Genomic DNA, 16568 nt, shown 5'->3' on the forward strand with positions numbered 1-16568 from the left:
GCTGCCGGCGGCTTCGGCAGAGCCTGTTTCTGCAGATTTCTTGGATACTGCTGTTTGGTTTCCAGTTTGAGGGGTACCTTGAGTTAAAAATGGACCCACCCCACTCCCGCAGGCGTGTGTACATATCCTACCTGGACAGTATTCACTTCTTCCGGCCCCGTTGCCTCCGGACAGCCGTTTACCACGAGATCCTTATTGGATATCTAGAATATGTGAAGAAATTGGGGTAAGTTTGGACTAAACTGTTCAGAGCTAGTCAGAGCTCTCTGCATTTCTCGGTGTGTGTGTGTTGTGAAGTCATAATTGCACGGTTTATGTTGGCTGTGTTGTTTCTCGCACCCCGAGGTCAGGTCGGGAGCGAGTGTGGGGCCAGGTGTTCCCAGGGCGCGTGCTCTTCCTCTGCCTTTGCCTGCTTTTCCTTCTCCTGCACTTCACTGGGGCGTAACTCCACACCCAGAACTCGCCTGTCACAGGTGTGTGCCTCAGCGGGTGTTCGGAGGCGTTGCCACGTGGTGGAGCCATCAGCACACGTTGGTGTTGGAGCGTTTCCATGGCCGTGCGGATTCCACACGCTGTGCCATTGGTCTCTCTCGCCTCTGCCCCAACCCCTCATCCACTTCCCGTCTCTGTGCCTTTGTCTTTTCTGTGTAAGTGGGATCCTTAGTGTGTGGTCTGTGGTCTGACTTCGTTGGCTTTGCTTGTATGCTCTAGATCTACCGCATTGTTTTCGCAGACTTGAAAAGGTTAGAGGGACTTGATGAAAGGGTCTTAAAGAATGCGACGGTTGTGACGTGAACCCCTTAGAGAGATGCTGGGCCGAGCTGCCTTGGCAGCGTGCAGGAGGAGGCAGGCGGGGCCCAGCGCCTCCCTGCGCCGCCTTCCCTCTGCCTGGGGGCTCTGTGACAAGGCTGCAGCTTTGCGCTGTGTTTCTGGCCCTGCCTGGCACACGCCCAGGGGGAGAGAGAAGTTGTAGCTTTTGAGTTTGCAGGTAGTAAAGATTCAGCCATACCCGCCTCAGCACACTGGCTCGGAACCTGAGTCTCTGTCAGGCTCTACCACAAGCATTATGAAAATTTCTGTGTTTTCTTCCTTGTGTGTAATATGTATCCAAGTGTTGGTCCCTGCTGCTCCGCTGTAGCTCCTTGAAGGCAGGGCCATTTGCTGACGCTGATCTGACTTGGGCGTGTGTCTGGCAGGTATGTGACAGGGCACATCTGGGCCTGTCCCCCAAGTGAAGGAGACGACTACATCTTCCATTGCCACCCCCCTGACCAAAAAATCCCGAAGCCAAAACGCCTGCAGGAGTGGTACAAGAAGATGCTGGACAAGGCGTTCGCCGAGCGCATCATTCACGACTACAAGGTACCGGTGCCCAGTGACGCGTGTGCTGCCGCCGCCTCTCACCCTCACTCACTGTACGGCGGGGTCCACTTCCGAGGAGGGAGAAGTCGAGGCGTAAGGTGAACGTGGAGCAGCCTCTGAGAGTGGCGCCCTTGTGCCGCTGGCCCCCACGCCACTTGCAGCAGTGCGCGTGCCCAGACCCAGAGCGGCCTGTGGGCCCCTCACGGCGGTGTTCTTCCCTCTCAGGACATTCTCAAACAAGCAACCGAAGACAGGCTCACCAGTGCCAAGGAACTGCCCTATTTTGAAGGTGATTTCTGGCCCAACGTGTTGGAAGAGAGCATCAAGGAGCTGGAGCAGGAGGAGGAGGAGAGGAAGAAAGAGGAGAGCACTGCCGCCAGCGAGACCACCGAGGTAGGGACCTCCGGGCCCAGCGGGGGCGCTGGGGCTGGTCACTGCCTGCGGCCCCGAGCGGGGAAGGGGCCGAGCCTGTGGAGTGCAGTGCCGGCAGGAGCCACGCTGCTTCGTGAGGAAGGCCCTCCGCGAGCGGCTGCTTCGCTGCAGCTCCTGCCTGCTGCTTGTGCAGTCCATGCTTGCCGAGGTCATTGAGGGCCCTTCCTGCCCTGCAGTGAGGGTGGGGCGGGGCTGAGAGGCGGCTGTGGAGAACCGGGGAGAGCAGGGAGGCCCTGGGCCTTAGCCTGCCGGGGACGATGCCGGGCAGGACCACGACGCATGTGGCGGCTGGGCAGCTGTGGTGTGGGGAACTGTGAGGGTAGCAGGCCCAGGAGATGGGGTGGGGGGCCTGAGCAGCCGAGCGGTGTTGCTGCTGCCCACTGCCCCTTGTGGATGGCCAGGAAGAGGCACGAGGACTCAGGCCCTGGGCAGGCTAGAGGAGTCAGCAGGCAGTGGTGTCTGAGGCCGCTGCCATCGTGTGCTGTGACCCTGAGGCAGCACTTCTCCGTCTAGCAGACCAGGATGTGGTGTGAGCTCATGTCCCCAGTGGTTCCTGACTCCTGTCATCCAGCCACGCTCCAGAGCCTGGCTGATACTGGCTGGCATTTGGTGGTTTAACACTTGAGCCGTTTGCTTCCTCCATGGAGTAAGTCAGGAGGATGTGCAGAGTGAGGACAGGTGTCAGTGGCTGACCCAGAGGCCAGTGCCTTGTGAGCCCTGAAGGTCATCTCTGAGGGTGGCCCAGCTCTGGGCCTCGAGTGATCTCAACCAGTGCACAGAGCCCTTGGGCGCCTCTGAGGGCGGGCAGACCTACCTCTGACGGGGTGAGGCTGGGCCGTCCACAGCGTCCAGGTGGATGAGGGGCTCATGCTGGAGCCAGCCTTGGCCACTGGTGGCCCAGGACTTGGTGGGGGCGGGGGCCAGAACTCTGAGGTTTGGGGATGGACTCACCATCGTGTGGGCAGCTCCCAGGTGCTGTGGTGAGGACATACCACCATGGCCACGCCCAGGGCTTGCGGGCGTTCGCCTCCATTCCAGCCCACACTGGGGCCGCAGTGCTGCCCCGCCGTAAGCAGCCACACTTCCAAGGCACAGCAGCAGCGGACGCCTGCCGTGGCGTCACCAGTGGGAACGAGATGTAGCTGGCTGCTTGTGCTCCCAGTCTGGTGAAGAATTACCTGCACAAGAGACTGAGTGCATAGGTGAAGAGAAAAATGAAATGTGATTGCTCTGAAGGGCAAAAATTTTATTATTATTTAGCCGATTTTTTTTTTATGGTAAAAAATTTATTTGAAAGGGAGAGAACAAAAGGGAGATCTTCCATCCATTGGTTCACTTTCCAAATGGCTGCAACAGCCAAGGCCAGGCCAGGCCAGGCCAAAGCCAGGAGCTTCATCTGGGTCTTCCATATGGGTGGCAGGGACACCAAGCACTTGGGCCATCTTGCGCTGCTTTTCCTAGGTCCATTAGTAGGGAGCTGGATTGAGAGTGGAGCAGCCAGGACACAGTCTTGAGCCCATACAGGATGCTGGTGTCGCAGGTGGCAGCTTAACCCAGTGCACCATAATGCTGGCCCCTACTTTTTTTAAGATTATTTATTTTTAAAGAATTACAGAGAGGGAACGACACAAAGTGATCTTCTATCCACTGGTTGATTATTTATTTTGAAAGAGTTACACAGAGAGGGAGAGACACTGAGATCAGTCTCTCCATTGGTTCACTCCCCAGATGTTTGCAAGGGCCCCAAGCCTGAGCCAGACCAAAGCCAAGAGCCAGAAGCTTCATCCAGGTTTCCCATATGGGTGGCAGGGGCCTACATAGTTGGGCCATCTTCTCATGCCTTCCTGGTTGCATTAGCAGGTAGCTAGATTCAAAGTGGAGCAGCCGGGATTCAAGACAGCACCCATGTGAGATGCTGGCTGGCCTCACAGGTGGCTACTTTACCCACTGTGTCACAATGCTGGGCCCCCAGCCATACTCTCCCTAAATGTTAAGCAGTGAACACGTTGAATAATATCTTTTGAAAATAGACTTTGTGTTTGAGAGATTTAAGGCTTTTAGAAAAATTGAACAGAGAATTCCAGCAAAACCGGCGCACCTCCCATTAGTGGGGTGCATCTGTTGCATTTAACTGAAGTTCAGACTTTATTCAGATTTCCCCAGTAAACCTTTTCTGTCCCAGGGTGCCAGCGAAGCCACATAACTTTGTCATGCCCCTTCAGCACATCTTGGCACCCACAGTGTCTCTTGTGGGTCTGCATTCTCCTGCTAAAAACCACGCTGTCAGCACCAGGGCCGCCTGCCTTTCCCGTCGTGAGGTGTAAAGTTGTCTGCAGGACAGGAACACTGAACTGAGAAGCACGACCCTCTCATTTACCTGCAGCCACCAACTGCAGTCCAAGCAGGCCTGGCAGGGGGTAGCCGGGTCCGGGAGGCAGTCCTGCGTCCCTAGGGCCACTAGTATCTTTCATGTGCGTCTCACAAAAAAACACCGTGGGTGTTTGGAGCCCTTCTCAAGGCAAAGAACAAGATGTCGTGCCTGTGAGATGTGACACGGAACTCCGAGTGTCCAGTAGAATAGTGAGGCATCATGGGAAACGGCTTCCACGGGCCCTCGCTCCTCAGGTTTCTGAGCTGGTGTGCTGGGTCTGCAGGGGCAGGCCAGGCTCCGCTTCCGTCCTTGCCGCTCTCTCCTCTCTCTTCCTAAGGACGCTGCGTGTTCAGGGCCCGTGTGCTGGTGGGGTCGGCTGCAGGCCCCTGCGAGGCTGGGCGGCCTGACGTGACGGCTCTGCGTGTGTTGCAGGGCAGTCAGGGCGACAGCAAGAACGCCAAGAAGAAGAACAACAAGAAAACCAACAAGAATAAGAGCAGCATCAGCCGTGCCAACAAGAAGAAACCCAGCGTGCCCAGCGTGTCCAACGACCTGTCCCAGAAGCTGTATGCCACCATGGAGAAGCATAAGGAGGTAGAGCTGCCAGCACAGGGGGTGGCACGGGACACGTGTGCTTGGCAGCCGGAGCTTGTGGGTTTGGTGATGCCGCGCCATGGTGTGCCGGTGGCGGGTGGGCTGTGCGCTCTCCGGGGCTAATGCTGCTCCTCTCCCCAGGTCTTCTTTGTGATCCACCTGCACGCAGGGCCTGTTATCAACACCCTGCCCCCCATCGTCGACCCAGACCCGCTGCTCAGCTGTGACCTCATGGACGGGCGCGACGCCTTCCTCACGCTGGCCAGGGACAAGCACTGGGAGTTCTCCTCACTGCGCCGCTCCAAGTGGTCCACGCTGTGCATGCTGGTGGAGCTGCACACCCAGGGCCAGGACCGCTTTGTCTACACCTGTAACGAGTGCAAGCACCACGTGGAGACACGCTGGCACTGCACGGTGTGCGAGGTGGGTCTGCCCGGCAGCCAGGGCCAGGATCTGGCAGGGCTGTCGTGGGTTTGGATGTGGCCTTGGCATCTCTGTGCAGTGGCATTGGTGCTGGCTCAGGGTGAGGAGAGGAGCACGAGGCCGAAGGCTTTGTTGCTTTCTCCCTGGTGTTTCTGTGTCGGGCGCAGACCGTGCAGTGCTGAGGAAGCCTGCCTGGAGAGCCGGAGGGAGGCTCAGGGCAGACAGGCACAGACACCTGCTCCTGCTCCCGCGTGCTCCGGGGCTGGTCTAGCTGAGGATTTCGGATGCCCTCGACCCTTTGTTGTCCCGGCCCCTCACTGTTCCTAATGGGCCCCGTACACGTCTCACAGGCCTTCCTCTGCAGGTTTGGGCCTTGATGTGGAGTCGCCCGCGGGTGGGTTGTTGGGCACAGTGTGACCCTTCGCCTCTTCCACAGGGCAAGTCGTCGGGCCTGCCCTTGACCCCTCCTTCCTCCCAGGACAGTCCGTAGTCACCGCCGACCAGGGCTGCTTGCTCTGCGCTCTGCCACAGGCGGTCGCCATGCATGTCCCAGACCTCTCTGCTCCCCTCCGCTGCCTGCCTTCTTTCCCCCAGCCTCCTGCAGGCTCTTTGTCCTCCTTTTTGGGTGTTTTTTTGTAAGATTTGTTCACCTACTTGAAAGGCAGACCTGAGAGGGGACATCTTCCATCCGCTGGTTCACCCCTCAAATGTTGCAGCAGCCGGGGCTGCTCCAGGTGCAGCCAGGACCCAGGAATCCAGGTCTCATGTTGGGGGCAGGGATGCTTGGGCAATCTGCTGCTACTTCCCCAGGCACCTGAGCAAGCAGAGATCATCAGACCCGGGCCGACACGGGATGCTGACGTCGCCGGTGGCCACTCTCCGTGCTTGGCTGCAGCACTGCCCCCACTCCTGAGCCCTCACTGCTGTCGTGTTCTTCCGGGGCTCACCATTAGTCGGCCTGGGCGCAGGGCTCCGATGTGGGGGACGTGTGTCTGCCTCCTGCTTTCCAGCTGTAGGCAGCTCTGTCCCCAGGACTTGCTTCTTGGGAAAGCCTGTGTGGTGCCTTCCCCTGGGGAGATGCCCATGGTATCTGCTGGCCCTTGGGTGGCACCTCTCGCCCTCACACTGTTGGCCTTCGTGGCTGGGTGTGGCAGAGTCCTGATGCGATTGCGGGAGAGAGAGGAGGGAGGGGAGCCAGCGTCCCTGCCTGGGTCCTCGGGCAGACGGTCCTGTGTGTTAGCGTGCACGCCCCCAGCCCGAGGGGGCGGCCTTGCTGACCACTCTCTTTGCTTGCAGGACTATGACCTGTGCATCAACTGCTACAACACGAAGAGCCACACGCACAAGATGGTGAAGTGGGGGCTGGGCCTGGACGACGAGGGCAGCAGCCAGGGCGAGCCGCAGTCCAAGAGCCCCCAGGAGTCGCGGCGCCTGAGCATCCAGCGCTGCATCCAGTCCCTGGTGCACGCCTGCCAGTGCCGCAACGCCAACTGCTCGCTGCCGTCCTGCCAGAAGATGAAGCGGGTGGTGCAGCACACCAAGGGCTGCAAGCGGAAGACCAACGGCGGCTGCCCGGTGTGCAAGCAGCTCATCGCCCTGTGCTGCTACCACGCCAAGCACTGCCAGGAGAACAAGTGCCCCGTGCCCTTCTGCCTCAACATCAAACACAAGCTTCGCCAGCAGCAGATCCAGCACCGGCTGCAGCAGGCCCAGCTCATGCGCCGGCGGATGGCCACCATGAACACCCGCAACGTGCCTCAGCAGAGTTTGCCTTCTCCTACCTCAGCTCCGCCCGGGACCCCCACGCAGCAGCCCGGCACGCCCCAGACGCCGCAGCCCCCTGCCCAGCCCCAGCCTTCACCCGTGAGCATGTCACCAGCCGGCTTCCCCAGTGTGGCCCGGACTCAGCCCCCCACGACTGTGTCCGCAGGGAAGCCCACCAACCAGGTGCCGGCTGCCCCGCCCCCTGCCCAGCCCCCACCCGCGGCGGTGGAGGCTGCCCGGCAGATTGAGCGAGAGGCCCAGCAGCAGCAGCACCTCTACCGTGTGAACATCAACAGCGGCATGCCCCCCGGGCGCACGGGCCTGGGGACCCCCGGGAGCCAGATGGCCCCTGTGGGCCTGAATGTGCCACGGCCCAGCCAGGTCAGCGGGCCTGGCATGCCCGGCATGCCGCCTGGACAGTGGCAGCAGGCGCCCCTCCCCCCGCAGCAGCCAATGCCAGGCATGCCCAGGCCTGTGATGTCCATGCAGGCCCAGGCAGCCGTGGCTGGGCCCAGGATGCCCAGCGTCCCGCCACCCAGGAGCATCTCGCCCAGCGCCCTGCAAGACCTCCTGCGGACCCTGAAATCACCCAGCTCCCCGCAGCAGCAGCAGCAGGTGCTGAACATCCTCAAGTCCAACCCGCAGCTAATGGCAGCTTTCATCAAACAGCGCACAGCCAAGTATGTGGCCAACCAGCCCGGCCTGCAGCCCCAGCCCGGCCTGCAGGCCCAGCCCGGCATGCACCAGCAGCCCGGCCTGCAAAACCTGAACGCCATGCAAGCGGGCGTGCCTCGGCCTGGGGTGCCCCCCCAGCAGCAGGCAATGGGAGGCCTGAACGCCCCGGGCCAGGCCTTGAACATCATGAACCCAGGACACAGCCCCAGCGTGGCGAGCATGAATCCTCAGTACCGGGAGATGCTGAGGCGGCAGCTACTGCAGCAGCAGCAGCAGCAGCAGCAGCAGCAGCAGCAGCAGGGCGGCGGGGGCGTGGCCGGGGGCGTGGCCGGGGGCATGGCTGGGCACGGCCAGTTCCAGCAGCCGCAGGGACCTGGCGGCTACGCCCCCGCCATGCAGCAGCAGCGCATGCAGCCGCACCTCCCCATCCAGGGCAGCTCCATGGGCCAGATGGCCGCTCAGATGGGACAGCTCGGCCAGATGGGACAGCCGGGGCTGGGGGCGGACGGCACCCCCAGCATCCAGCAGGCTTTGCAGCAGCGGATTCTGCAGCAGCAGCAGATGAAGCAGCAGATGGGGTCCCCAGGCCAGCCGAACCCCATGAGCCCCCAGCAACACCTGCTCTCAGGACAGCCGCAGGCCTCCCACCTCCCCGGCCAGCAGATCGCCACGTCCCTCAGCAACCAGGTGCGGTCTCCAGCCCCTGTGCAGTCTCCGCGGCCCCAGTCCCAGCCTCCACATTCCAGCCCGTCACCGCGGATACAGCCCCAGCCTTCGCCACACCACGTCTCGCCCCAGACTGGTTCCCCCCATCCCGGACTCGCAGTCACCATGGCCAGCTCCATAGATCAGGGACACTTGGGGAACCCTGAACAGAGTGCAATGCTCCCCCAGCTGAACACCCCCAGTAGGAGCACACTGTCCAGCGAACTGTCCCTGGTCGGTGACACCACAGGGGATACGCTAGAAAAATTTGTGGAGGGTTTGTAGCATTATGAGAGCATTGCGTTTGCTCCCGTTCGTGCCCCTGGACTTTTGTACTGAAAATCCAGGCGTCTAGGGCCTTTTTATTCCTAGACGGAACTGCTGCTTCCAAGCCATGGAAGGGTGGATTGATGTTTAAAGAAACAATACAAAGAATATATTTTTTTGTTAAAAACCAGTTGATTTAAATATCTGGTCTCTCTCTCTCTCTCTCTCTCTCTTTCTCTCTCTTTGGTTTTATTTTTTTGTTTTTGTTTTATTTTTGTTGTTGTTTTTTTCCTTTTTGTTTTTGGGGGAGGGGGGTTGGTTTGGATTCTTTTTGTCATTGCTGGTGATTCATGCCTTTTTTTAACGGGAAAAACAAGCTCATTATATTCATATTTTTTATTTGTATTTTCAAGACTTTAAACATTTATGTTTAAAAGTGAGAAGAAAAATAATATTCAGAAACTGATTCCTGAAATAATGCAAGCTTATAATGTATCCCGGTAACTTTCTGATGTTGCGGGAAGATTTTTTTTCTATAGTGAACTCTGTGGGCGTCTCCAAGTATTACCCCTGGACAATAGGAACTGACTCCGGTGTGCACACACGTACACACACCCACACACACATCTATCTATACGTGCTGGCTTAAGCCAAACTCTTGTCTTGCAGATGTAGAAATTGTTGCTTTGTTTCTCTGATAAAACTGGTTTTAGACAAAAAATAGGGATGATCACTCTCTTAGACCATGCTGATGTTAATAGAGAAGAAGCATTCTTTTCTTTCTTCTATGTGAAACTTGAAATGAGGAAAAGCAATTCTAGTGTAAATCATGCAAGCGCTATAATTACTATAAATAAGAAAACTCGAGAAGATTCAATCACTGTATAGAATGGTAAAGAACCAACTCATTTCTTATATCATATTGTTAAATAAACTGTGTGCAACAGACAAAAAGGGTGGTCCTTCTTGAATTCATGTACATGGTATTAACACTTAGTGTTCGGGGCTTTTTTGTTATGAAAATGCTGTTTTCAACGTTGTATTTGGACTATGCATGTGTTTTTTCCCCATTGTATATAAAGTATCGCTTAAAATTGATATAAATTACTGAAGTTTTTAACATGTATTCTGTTCTTTTAAGATCCCTGTAAGAATGTTGAAGGTTTTATTTATTTATATATATTTTTGGAGTCTGTTCTTTGTAAGACATGGTTCTGATCGTTCACTCGGAGTGGAGAGGCGGAGCCTGCAGTCTGGGGGTGGGGGTGGGTGGTGGGGAAGCCCGCCCGGTCTGAGCGGCCGCCTGGGGACGGCGCCCCGCAGCCCTGCGCCGCGGCTGTGAACAGCACTGTGCTTCCAGCTCTCGTCCCCGTCTCCCCTCCCTTCTTAGCCAGCTGCCCCCGTGCAAGGGCTTCCTGCCTTTCTAGCCACAGCGCCTGTTACGGATGCCAAGGGTGCCCCGGGGACCTGGGGTGGTTCCTGTCTCCCCCTGAAACTGCACTCAGCAGTGAGGATGGTGCCAGGCAGACTGTCCCACGTGCCACCAGGACTGAGGGCCCCTGCGCTGTCCTGCGGCTGCCGAGGGGCAGGGTCCTGAGCACTGGCTCCCAGCCCTGCTTGGAAGATGTCCCTGCACACGCACGCTCCCGGAGGGGTCCAGTGACCTGAGTTCACTCAGCACTGGACAGGTCCGTGCTTTGGGGGGGACAGCTGGCAGCAGACGTGGGCCGAGCCTCTGCTTCTGCCCCCCCACCTCCAACACACACTCGGGAGGACTGTCTGCTCTGTCCCTTGTCCTCCAGCCAAAGGCTGGCCTGAGTGGGGCGGGGAGGTGCTGTGGTGTTGAGAAATCACGGCGCAGGTAACCTCCATTTGGCCATTCTGGTCACAGATTTTCAAAAATACTTGAATACCTAACTTGAGAATCAGCCTGAGGAAACTAAGGTGCAATCTAGTTTTAGTTACACAGTTTTGAAACTTGAGTTTTAATAATGTAGATGAGGCCAGGTAAGAGTAAAGTCACCAGCTAACAGCCAGCCCTGACCAGTCCCCGTGTGCACCCCACCCCCGCGAAGGGAAGGCAGCGCCGTGGCCCTCCAGTGCGGTCCTGCTGTCCTGTCCACCTTCTGGGCCTTGCAGCTCAGTTCCTATGCCACCCTTCCCACCGAAGGGGAATCCCTGAGCCGGGGAGCAGCCCCACGCCCACACTCCCGAGGTGGCCTCTCCCAGATGCGCAGGCAGCAGGGGCAGCTGTTTCGGGTTGTCCTGGAGTTGATGGCTTCCTACGACCAACCTCATCTCTGGAGTCTGCATCGTGTGCAACCGTCGCGGGCCATCCACGTGTCAAAGGACGCAAGCAAGGGTGTGGTGTGGATACTGACGCTAGGCTAGTCGTGACCAGGCTGGAGAGCCTGGGCGCTCTTTCTCATGCTGTATGCTTAGGAGGAGGAGAGTCTTACATTTGTGGTCAAAAGAGGAAAAATTTGAAATGTGCTGGTGTTTGTAATAAAAAAGCTGGTAAAACTGCTTCGCTTCAAAGGTGGTTCCCATTGGCTAATGATCTGTCCCAGGGAGACTGGAGATAGACGCTCACTTGGGATTGTCTCAAGCATGTATGTAAAGCTGTCTTTGGAGTTTTGCTGTGTTAAAATGCTGAGCAACAGAGGGAGTGAGGTGGCTCTGCAGAACAAAACCCGTCACTTTCTGTTGCAATTGCTGTAAAATAGACCCTAAGAATTCATTTGAACCAAAATGTACTTCTAACACTGTGTAGCAAAATAAGCTACCATTTAAAAAAAACAAAATGCAGAAAACAGAAATGGGTTTTGCCAAGGAGACGACTGTACCGGTAGCCATTGTGCGCCTAGGAAGTCCATGCAGGACTGAAGCTGGGGGCATGGCCCCGCAGCCCTGATGTCGGACCCATGACCGGTGTGCAGGTGCACGCAGGGCCTACCGGGGACCGTCAAGGCACAGCACCCTCCAGGGCCGCGCGGCACAGTGTCGTATGTGTTCATTGTGACTTCATGGCGTGCGCAAGGCAGGAGGGTGGAAAACGTGTCAGCTGTAAGATTTCAAAGATTGACTTATTTCAAAGAGTTCCCGAGAGAGGGAGAGATGATGGATCTTCCTTTTACTGGTTCACTCCCCAAATGGCCGCAGCAGGCCGGGGCTGGGCTGAGGCTGGGAGCCTGGAACTCAGATTCGAGTCTCCCACAGGGATGCAGGGGCCCATGTGGGATTCTGGCATCACAGTCTGTGGCTTAACCCACGGCACCACGGCACTGGCCCCAGGTGTAAGATTAAAAAAAAAAAAAAAGATTTATTTATTGAATATTTAACAGAGCTTCCATCCACTGCAGCGACCAGGGCTGGGCCCCCAGAGCCAGGAGTTTGATGGGTCTCCCACTTGGGTGCAGGGGCCCAAGCACTTGGGCCGTCCTCTGCTGCTTTCCCAGGCCATCAGCAGGGAGCTGGATTGGAAATGGAGCAGCCATATGGGATGCCAGCACTGCAGGCGCCAGCTTACCCCACTGCACCCCAGCTGTAAGATTTTAAAGGCCGTTTGCCACACCTGGACCGAACAGGAAGGCCTCCGGTGAGCTCTGAGGGGCAGAGAGGCCTTTGCAGTTTGTCTAAATTGTGCATAAAATGGTCTCAACATAGTCGCACCGTTCTGTGGAGATGGGCAGGGACTCCTTTGGCAGGGATTTCACTGTTGACTAAACTGAAAAATTCAAAGGCAGCTGGTGGCTGTAAAACACCTTGAAGTGTCAGGGTCTTTGTAAGGGGAGAGGAGAGACTGGAGGGGCCAGATTATCAGAGGCTCACACGGGCCTAAGACCCTGGCCCCGAGCTGGGGTCCTGGCCTTACCCTGCTCTCTGCGGGGAGTAAGGGAGGAGACAGGAGCAGCACTAACGCTCAGGCACTGCTGAGTTGTGTGCGCGCCCCAGCCTGGGAGCCGAGGAACCGCGGGGTCAGGCAGCCAGGGCAACCTGACCCCCCTTACACAGCCACCGTCAGTGCACTTTGGGGGCGCCTTGGCAAAGTGGGAGAGTTACCTGGAAGCGCTGTGTATAGGCAGCGAGCTGAAAGCAGGTTCTTCGGCTTACTTAAGGTCACGCTGCCGTGTCACGTTTGCCATTGGAGAGCGAGATGGGGATGTCCTGGTGCCAGCCAACCCCAGTGGCCACAGCACCCAGCTCCCAGTGCAGGGGACCCTAGTCCTGCCTCCCTAGTGCCTGTGAGGAGAGCGAGCTGAGTGCCAAGGGCGCCCAAGGCCCTGCTCCCACGCTGCCACGTGCACACGACCTTGTTCCTTGCACATGCCTCTCCCCAGGCGAGCACACAGAAGAGCTATCTTCCCTGTGCCGGTCTGGGGCAGGCCCGAGAGCTCTGGTTTCAGCAGCATTTGGGGTCGTGTGGCCTCAGGACCAAGACCCAAGCATCAGGACTTAGACAGGCACACACAGACTGCAGATGCCTGCCACAGCCACGGCTGGGCCACGTGGGAGCCAGGAGCCAGACTCCAGCCAGGTCTCCCACAGGGGTGCCAGGGACCCAAACACTTGAGCCGGCACCCGCTGCCCGCCAGGGTGTGCACTGGCTGTGGCAGGCATTTGGGCAGTGAGCCACGGATGGAAGATGTCTTTCTCTGGCTCTGTTTCAAATAAAATGAAAATCATTTAAGAAAAAATTTCAAACCCGTGAGCCTGGGAAGGGGCTCTGGTCAGGTGGGCACGGCCGTCGTGGAGTTTGCTGTCCCTTTGTGGTCCTGCTCGGCCTTTCTCAATTCCCTGCCCATTTCGCTTGCCTCAGGCCACACAGGTGCACACAGCTGTCCCCTTACTGTGCGACAAATGCCGGCAGCGACACACACACAAGGCAGTCAGGGGCCGGCATCCACGCGGGCACGGGTTCCTAACCCCACGGCTCCACTTCTCATCAGCTCCCGGCTAGGGCCCAGGTGCTTGGGCCCCTGCACCCACTCGGGAAGCCCGGACGGAGCCCCTGCTTCAGCCTGGCCCAGCCCTGGCCATTTGGGGAGTGACCCAGCGGATGGAGGAGCCTCTCTCTCTAACCCTGCCTTTCAAATAACTAAATAAATATTTAAAAATAGAAAGAAAAAAAAAAAAGGAAGGCAGTCACGTCATCCGCCCTCTCCCGTGGCAGGGGAGCCCCGCCGGCCTGGTCCGAGCGAGCCCGCACCCCCGGGCTGGCCGTCAGGGTCACGCAGGCGCGGCGCCGGACGCCACACGGCCCTTGAGCGGGGCAGGGCCTTGGAGACGCGAAGCCACCAGCAAGCCGTGCCCCGCAGGGAAACAGAGAGCGTCTTCCCGAGCGCCGCCTGCCACACCCTCGCGTGGGTACTGACAGCCGCCGCCTTTCGGGGACCGCAAAGCGAGGCGCAGCTGGGCAGCGTAGGGTCGAGACACTCGGCCCACTCGCCCCCGCGGCGTGAGCACGACCCGTCGCCCTTGACGACGTGACCCAAGGTCACGGAGGTCCCGCCCCAAGGCCCGACTGTCCCCGCGCGGGGCCTGCCCCACCCAAGCGCCCGCGCAGGCAGCGGGCCGGGCAGCCCCGCGAGCGCCGTGACGTCACCGCGCCGCGCCCGAGGAAGGCCCACCCCTCGTGGCCCCGCCCCGCCGCGCCGCGCCCCGCCCTCGTGGCTGCGCGCGACGCGACCGGAGGACGCCATGGCGCGGGAGCTTCGGGCTCTGCTGCTGTGGGGCCGCTGCGTGCGGGCTCCGCTGCGGGCGCCGGGGCTGGCGGCTGTCCCCGGAGGTGAGGGCGGTGGGGCTGCGCAGGTGGACAGCGGGCTGTGGCCGGGGCCGAGCCTCCAAGCGGGCGGCACTGGAGCCCCGCGGGGCGGCTCGCGCGCGGCTGAGCAGGTGCGGGTCTCCGCGCTCCGCCACGGCCCCGCGGGGCTGCGTTCTCCCGGGCGCCTCCCCACGCGACCCCCGGCCACCTGACAGGAGCCGGCCTGGGACCCGTGGAGGGTTCAGTCAGGGGGGAACCCCGGAGGGCAGCCCCCGGGGCTCGTGGGGGTGGTCGTGTGAGTCCCCTGAACGTGGCTGTTGGCCTCCCCGTCCCCACGCGGGGCGAGAGCCTTCGTCCATTCATTGGTTCGCCGGTCAGCCGGGCCGGCCGAGCGTCCGTGGAACTGGCTGGTGTCGGTCCGGGGGCAGAGATGAGCTGAGTGCGGCTCCGCGTGCGGAAGCGAGGTCGCAGAGCCCGGTGCGCGCGTGGCCCCCTCGGGCCTCGTGGCTTGCGCGTGCCTCCCGTGTCGCTGTGTTAACAGCAGAGTCGTGGTGGTAGCAGGCGTGATCACCTCCTGGGCGTTCGGGCACTGGCTGAGGGGTTTGAGTCGACGTTTGCTGAAGCGCTGGCCGCCGCAGCCGGATGGTGGTCCCGGTGCGTGGGCCCTTTAACGAGAGCAAGACGGCCGGTTCCGTGGTTTCTCCAGCACTGTTACGGGATCTGTTCAGACCCTGGTCTGTCAGATACCTTGTTTAGCTTGGATCCCAGGGAGAGTGAGAATGCCTTCACTGTTGAGTGGTCTTTGTGTATCTGAATTTCGTCTTTGACACCGTTTTCTGCGTTTATAATTTTAGTATAGCCTTTTTTGATTCTTCCATGGTTTTAGAAGCAAGGCCAGCATTGTGGTCCAGCCGGTTAAACCCCCGCCTGCGACACCAGCATCTCACATCCGAGTGCTGGTTCGAGTCCTGGCTGCTCTGCTCCTGATCCCGCGCCCTGCCGATGCGCCTGGGACGCAGTGGATAATTGCTCAAGTACTTGAGCTCCTGCCAGCTGTGTGGGCCACCCAGCTGGAGCTCCTGACCCCGACCCGGCCCCGGCCCGGCTGTTGCAGCCATCTGGGCAGTTAGCGAGCAGGTAGACAATCTCTCCCTCTCTCTGTCACTCCACCTTTCAAATCAACCTTTAACATACACACAGTGCCACTCATCCGCTAGTTAACTCCCCAGCTGTCTGCAACACATGACGCCGGGCCGCATGGAAGCCGTGAGCCGTAGGGACTCAAGTACTTGAGCCATCACACGCCGCCTTCCACCGTCCAGACTAGCAGGAAGCTGGAATCAGGAACTGGAACCGGGATATGGGACAGAGGCGCTGCAGCCTTGCTGACAGCTGGACCCCACGGCGCCCCAGGGTTCGGTTACCGCCTTTCCTGTAGACATGAGGGGGGGCTGTCTGTGAGCCGACGTAGCCTCCGTGTTGGAGACCCAGGGTGAGGGCCCACACGCCAGGCTTCGCTGACCTGGTGTCATTTTCACAGGACGTCTCTATCAGGAATCCTGAGTCGATTGGTAGTTAGGAGGCGAGAGTTCTCTCATCCGTACATGTGCGAGGTACCGGTAGTAGTGGTCCTGGGGAGGAAGCAGAGCAGAGCGTGGTCATCTGGAAGGTGGACGTTGGTCATGAAGATGTAAACCGCCATCACGCCCTGTCAGCGGAATCCATGAAATCAGAAGCAGCCTGTTTGCCAGTAGATTGATAAGGCTTCCCCCAGACAGGACCAGAAGAATCCGGAGTGGGCTCGGATGTGACCGCGCGGTCAGGCGGCTGGGGTGGCCTGCTCAGGGCCTGCAGATCGGGAAACCTCTGAGCCTTCACCTCGCACTGCTGTCTGTGGGGGATGAGGGCGCTCAGGAGTCTGGCCGTCTGGGACCCTGTGGCGACAGCTCCCGCGCTTCAGTAGGGCCTTGATGGGCACAAGGAAACTGAGCTAAGTGGGGGAGATGGGAGACGGCCCGACGCCATCAGGAGCGCATCCCAGGCGCTGTGTGGACGGGGCTTGGTGTCTGCCGTGGGACTGGCTGGTGCTGGTTGGGCCTCTGTAAAGGTGAGAGCCGGCTGGTGCCAGCCCGTGAGGTTGGCCGAGCAGCTGCGCTGGCTGCGGGGCTCCGGCACTGGGCGGCTTGTCGCACCTTCTATAGAGACCGTCCC

At 59.1% G+C, this 16568-nt stretch overlaps 2 protein-coding genes across 4 annotated transcripts in view; both read left to right on the plus strand.

Annotated features, from left to right (window-relative positions):
* Positions 1-9713, plus strand: part of CREBBP (CREB binding protein) — a 134692-nt gene extending 124979 nt beyond the window's left edge. For all 3 annotated transcript variants that reach the window (XM_051836278.2, XM_070063983.1, XM_070063984.1), the window contains 6 exons: positions 113-226; positions 1197-1362; positions 1588-1755; positions 4598-4759; positions 4901-5182; positions 6479-9713. In XM_051836278.2, the coding sequence (XP_051692238.2) occupies positions 113-226; positions 1197-1362; positions 1588-1755; positions 4598-4759; positions 4901-5182; positions 6479-8611 (3025 nt within the window). In that variant the 3' untranslated portion in view covers positions 8612-9713. The remainder of the gene's footprint in view (positions 1-112; positions 227-1196; positions 1363-1587; positions 1756-4597; positions 4760-4900; positions 5183-6478) is intronic.
* A 4511-nt stretch (positions 9714-14224) lies between these two features.
* TRAP1 (TNF receptor associated protein 1) overlaps positions 14225-16568 on the plus strand; it is a 49574-nt gene continuing 47230 nt past the window's right edge. The window contains exon 1 of the mRNA XM_051836281.2: positions 14225-14381. Coding sequence (XP_051692241.1) covers positions 14294-14381 — 88 coding nt within the window. The 5' untranslated portion in view covers positions 14225-14293. The remainder of the gene's footprint in view (positions 14382-16568) is intronic.

This window comes from Oryctolagus cuniculus, chromosome 19 (genome assembly GCF_964237555.1).
Source record: "Oryctolagus cuniculus chromosome 19, mOryCun1.1, whole genome shotgun sequence".
NCBI lineage: Eukaryota > Metazoa > Chordata > Mammalia > Lagomorpha > Leporidae > Oryctolagus > Oryctolagus cuniculus.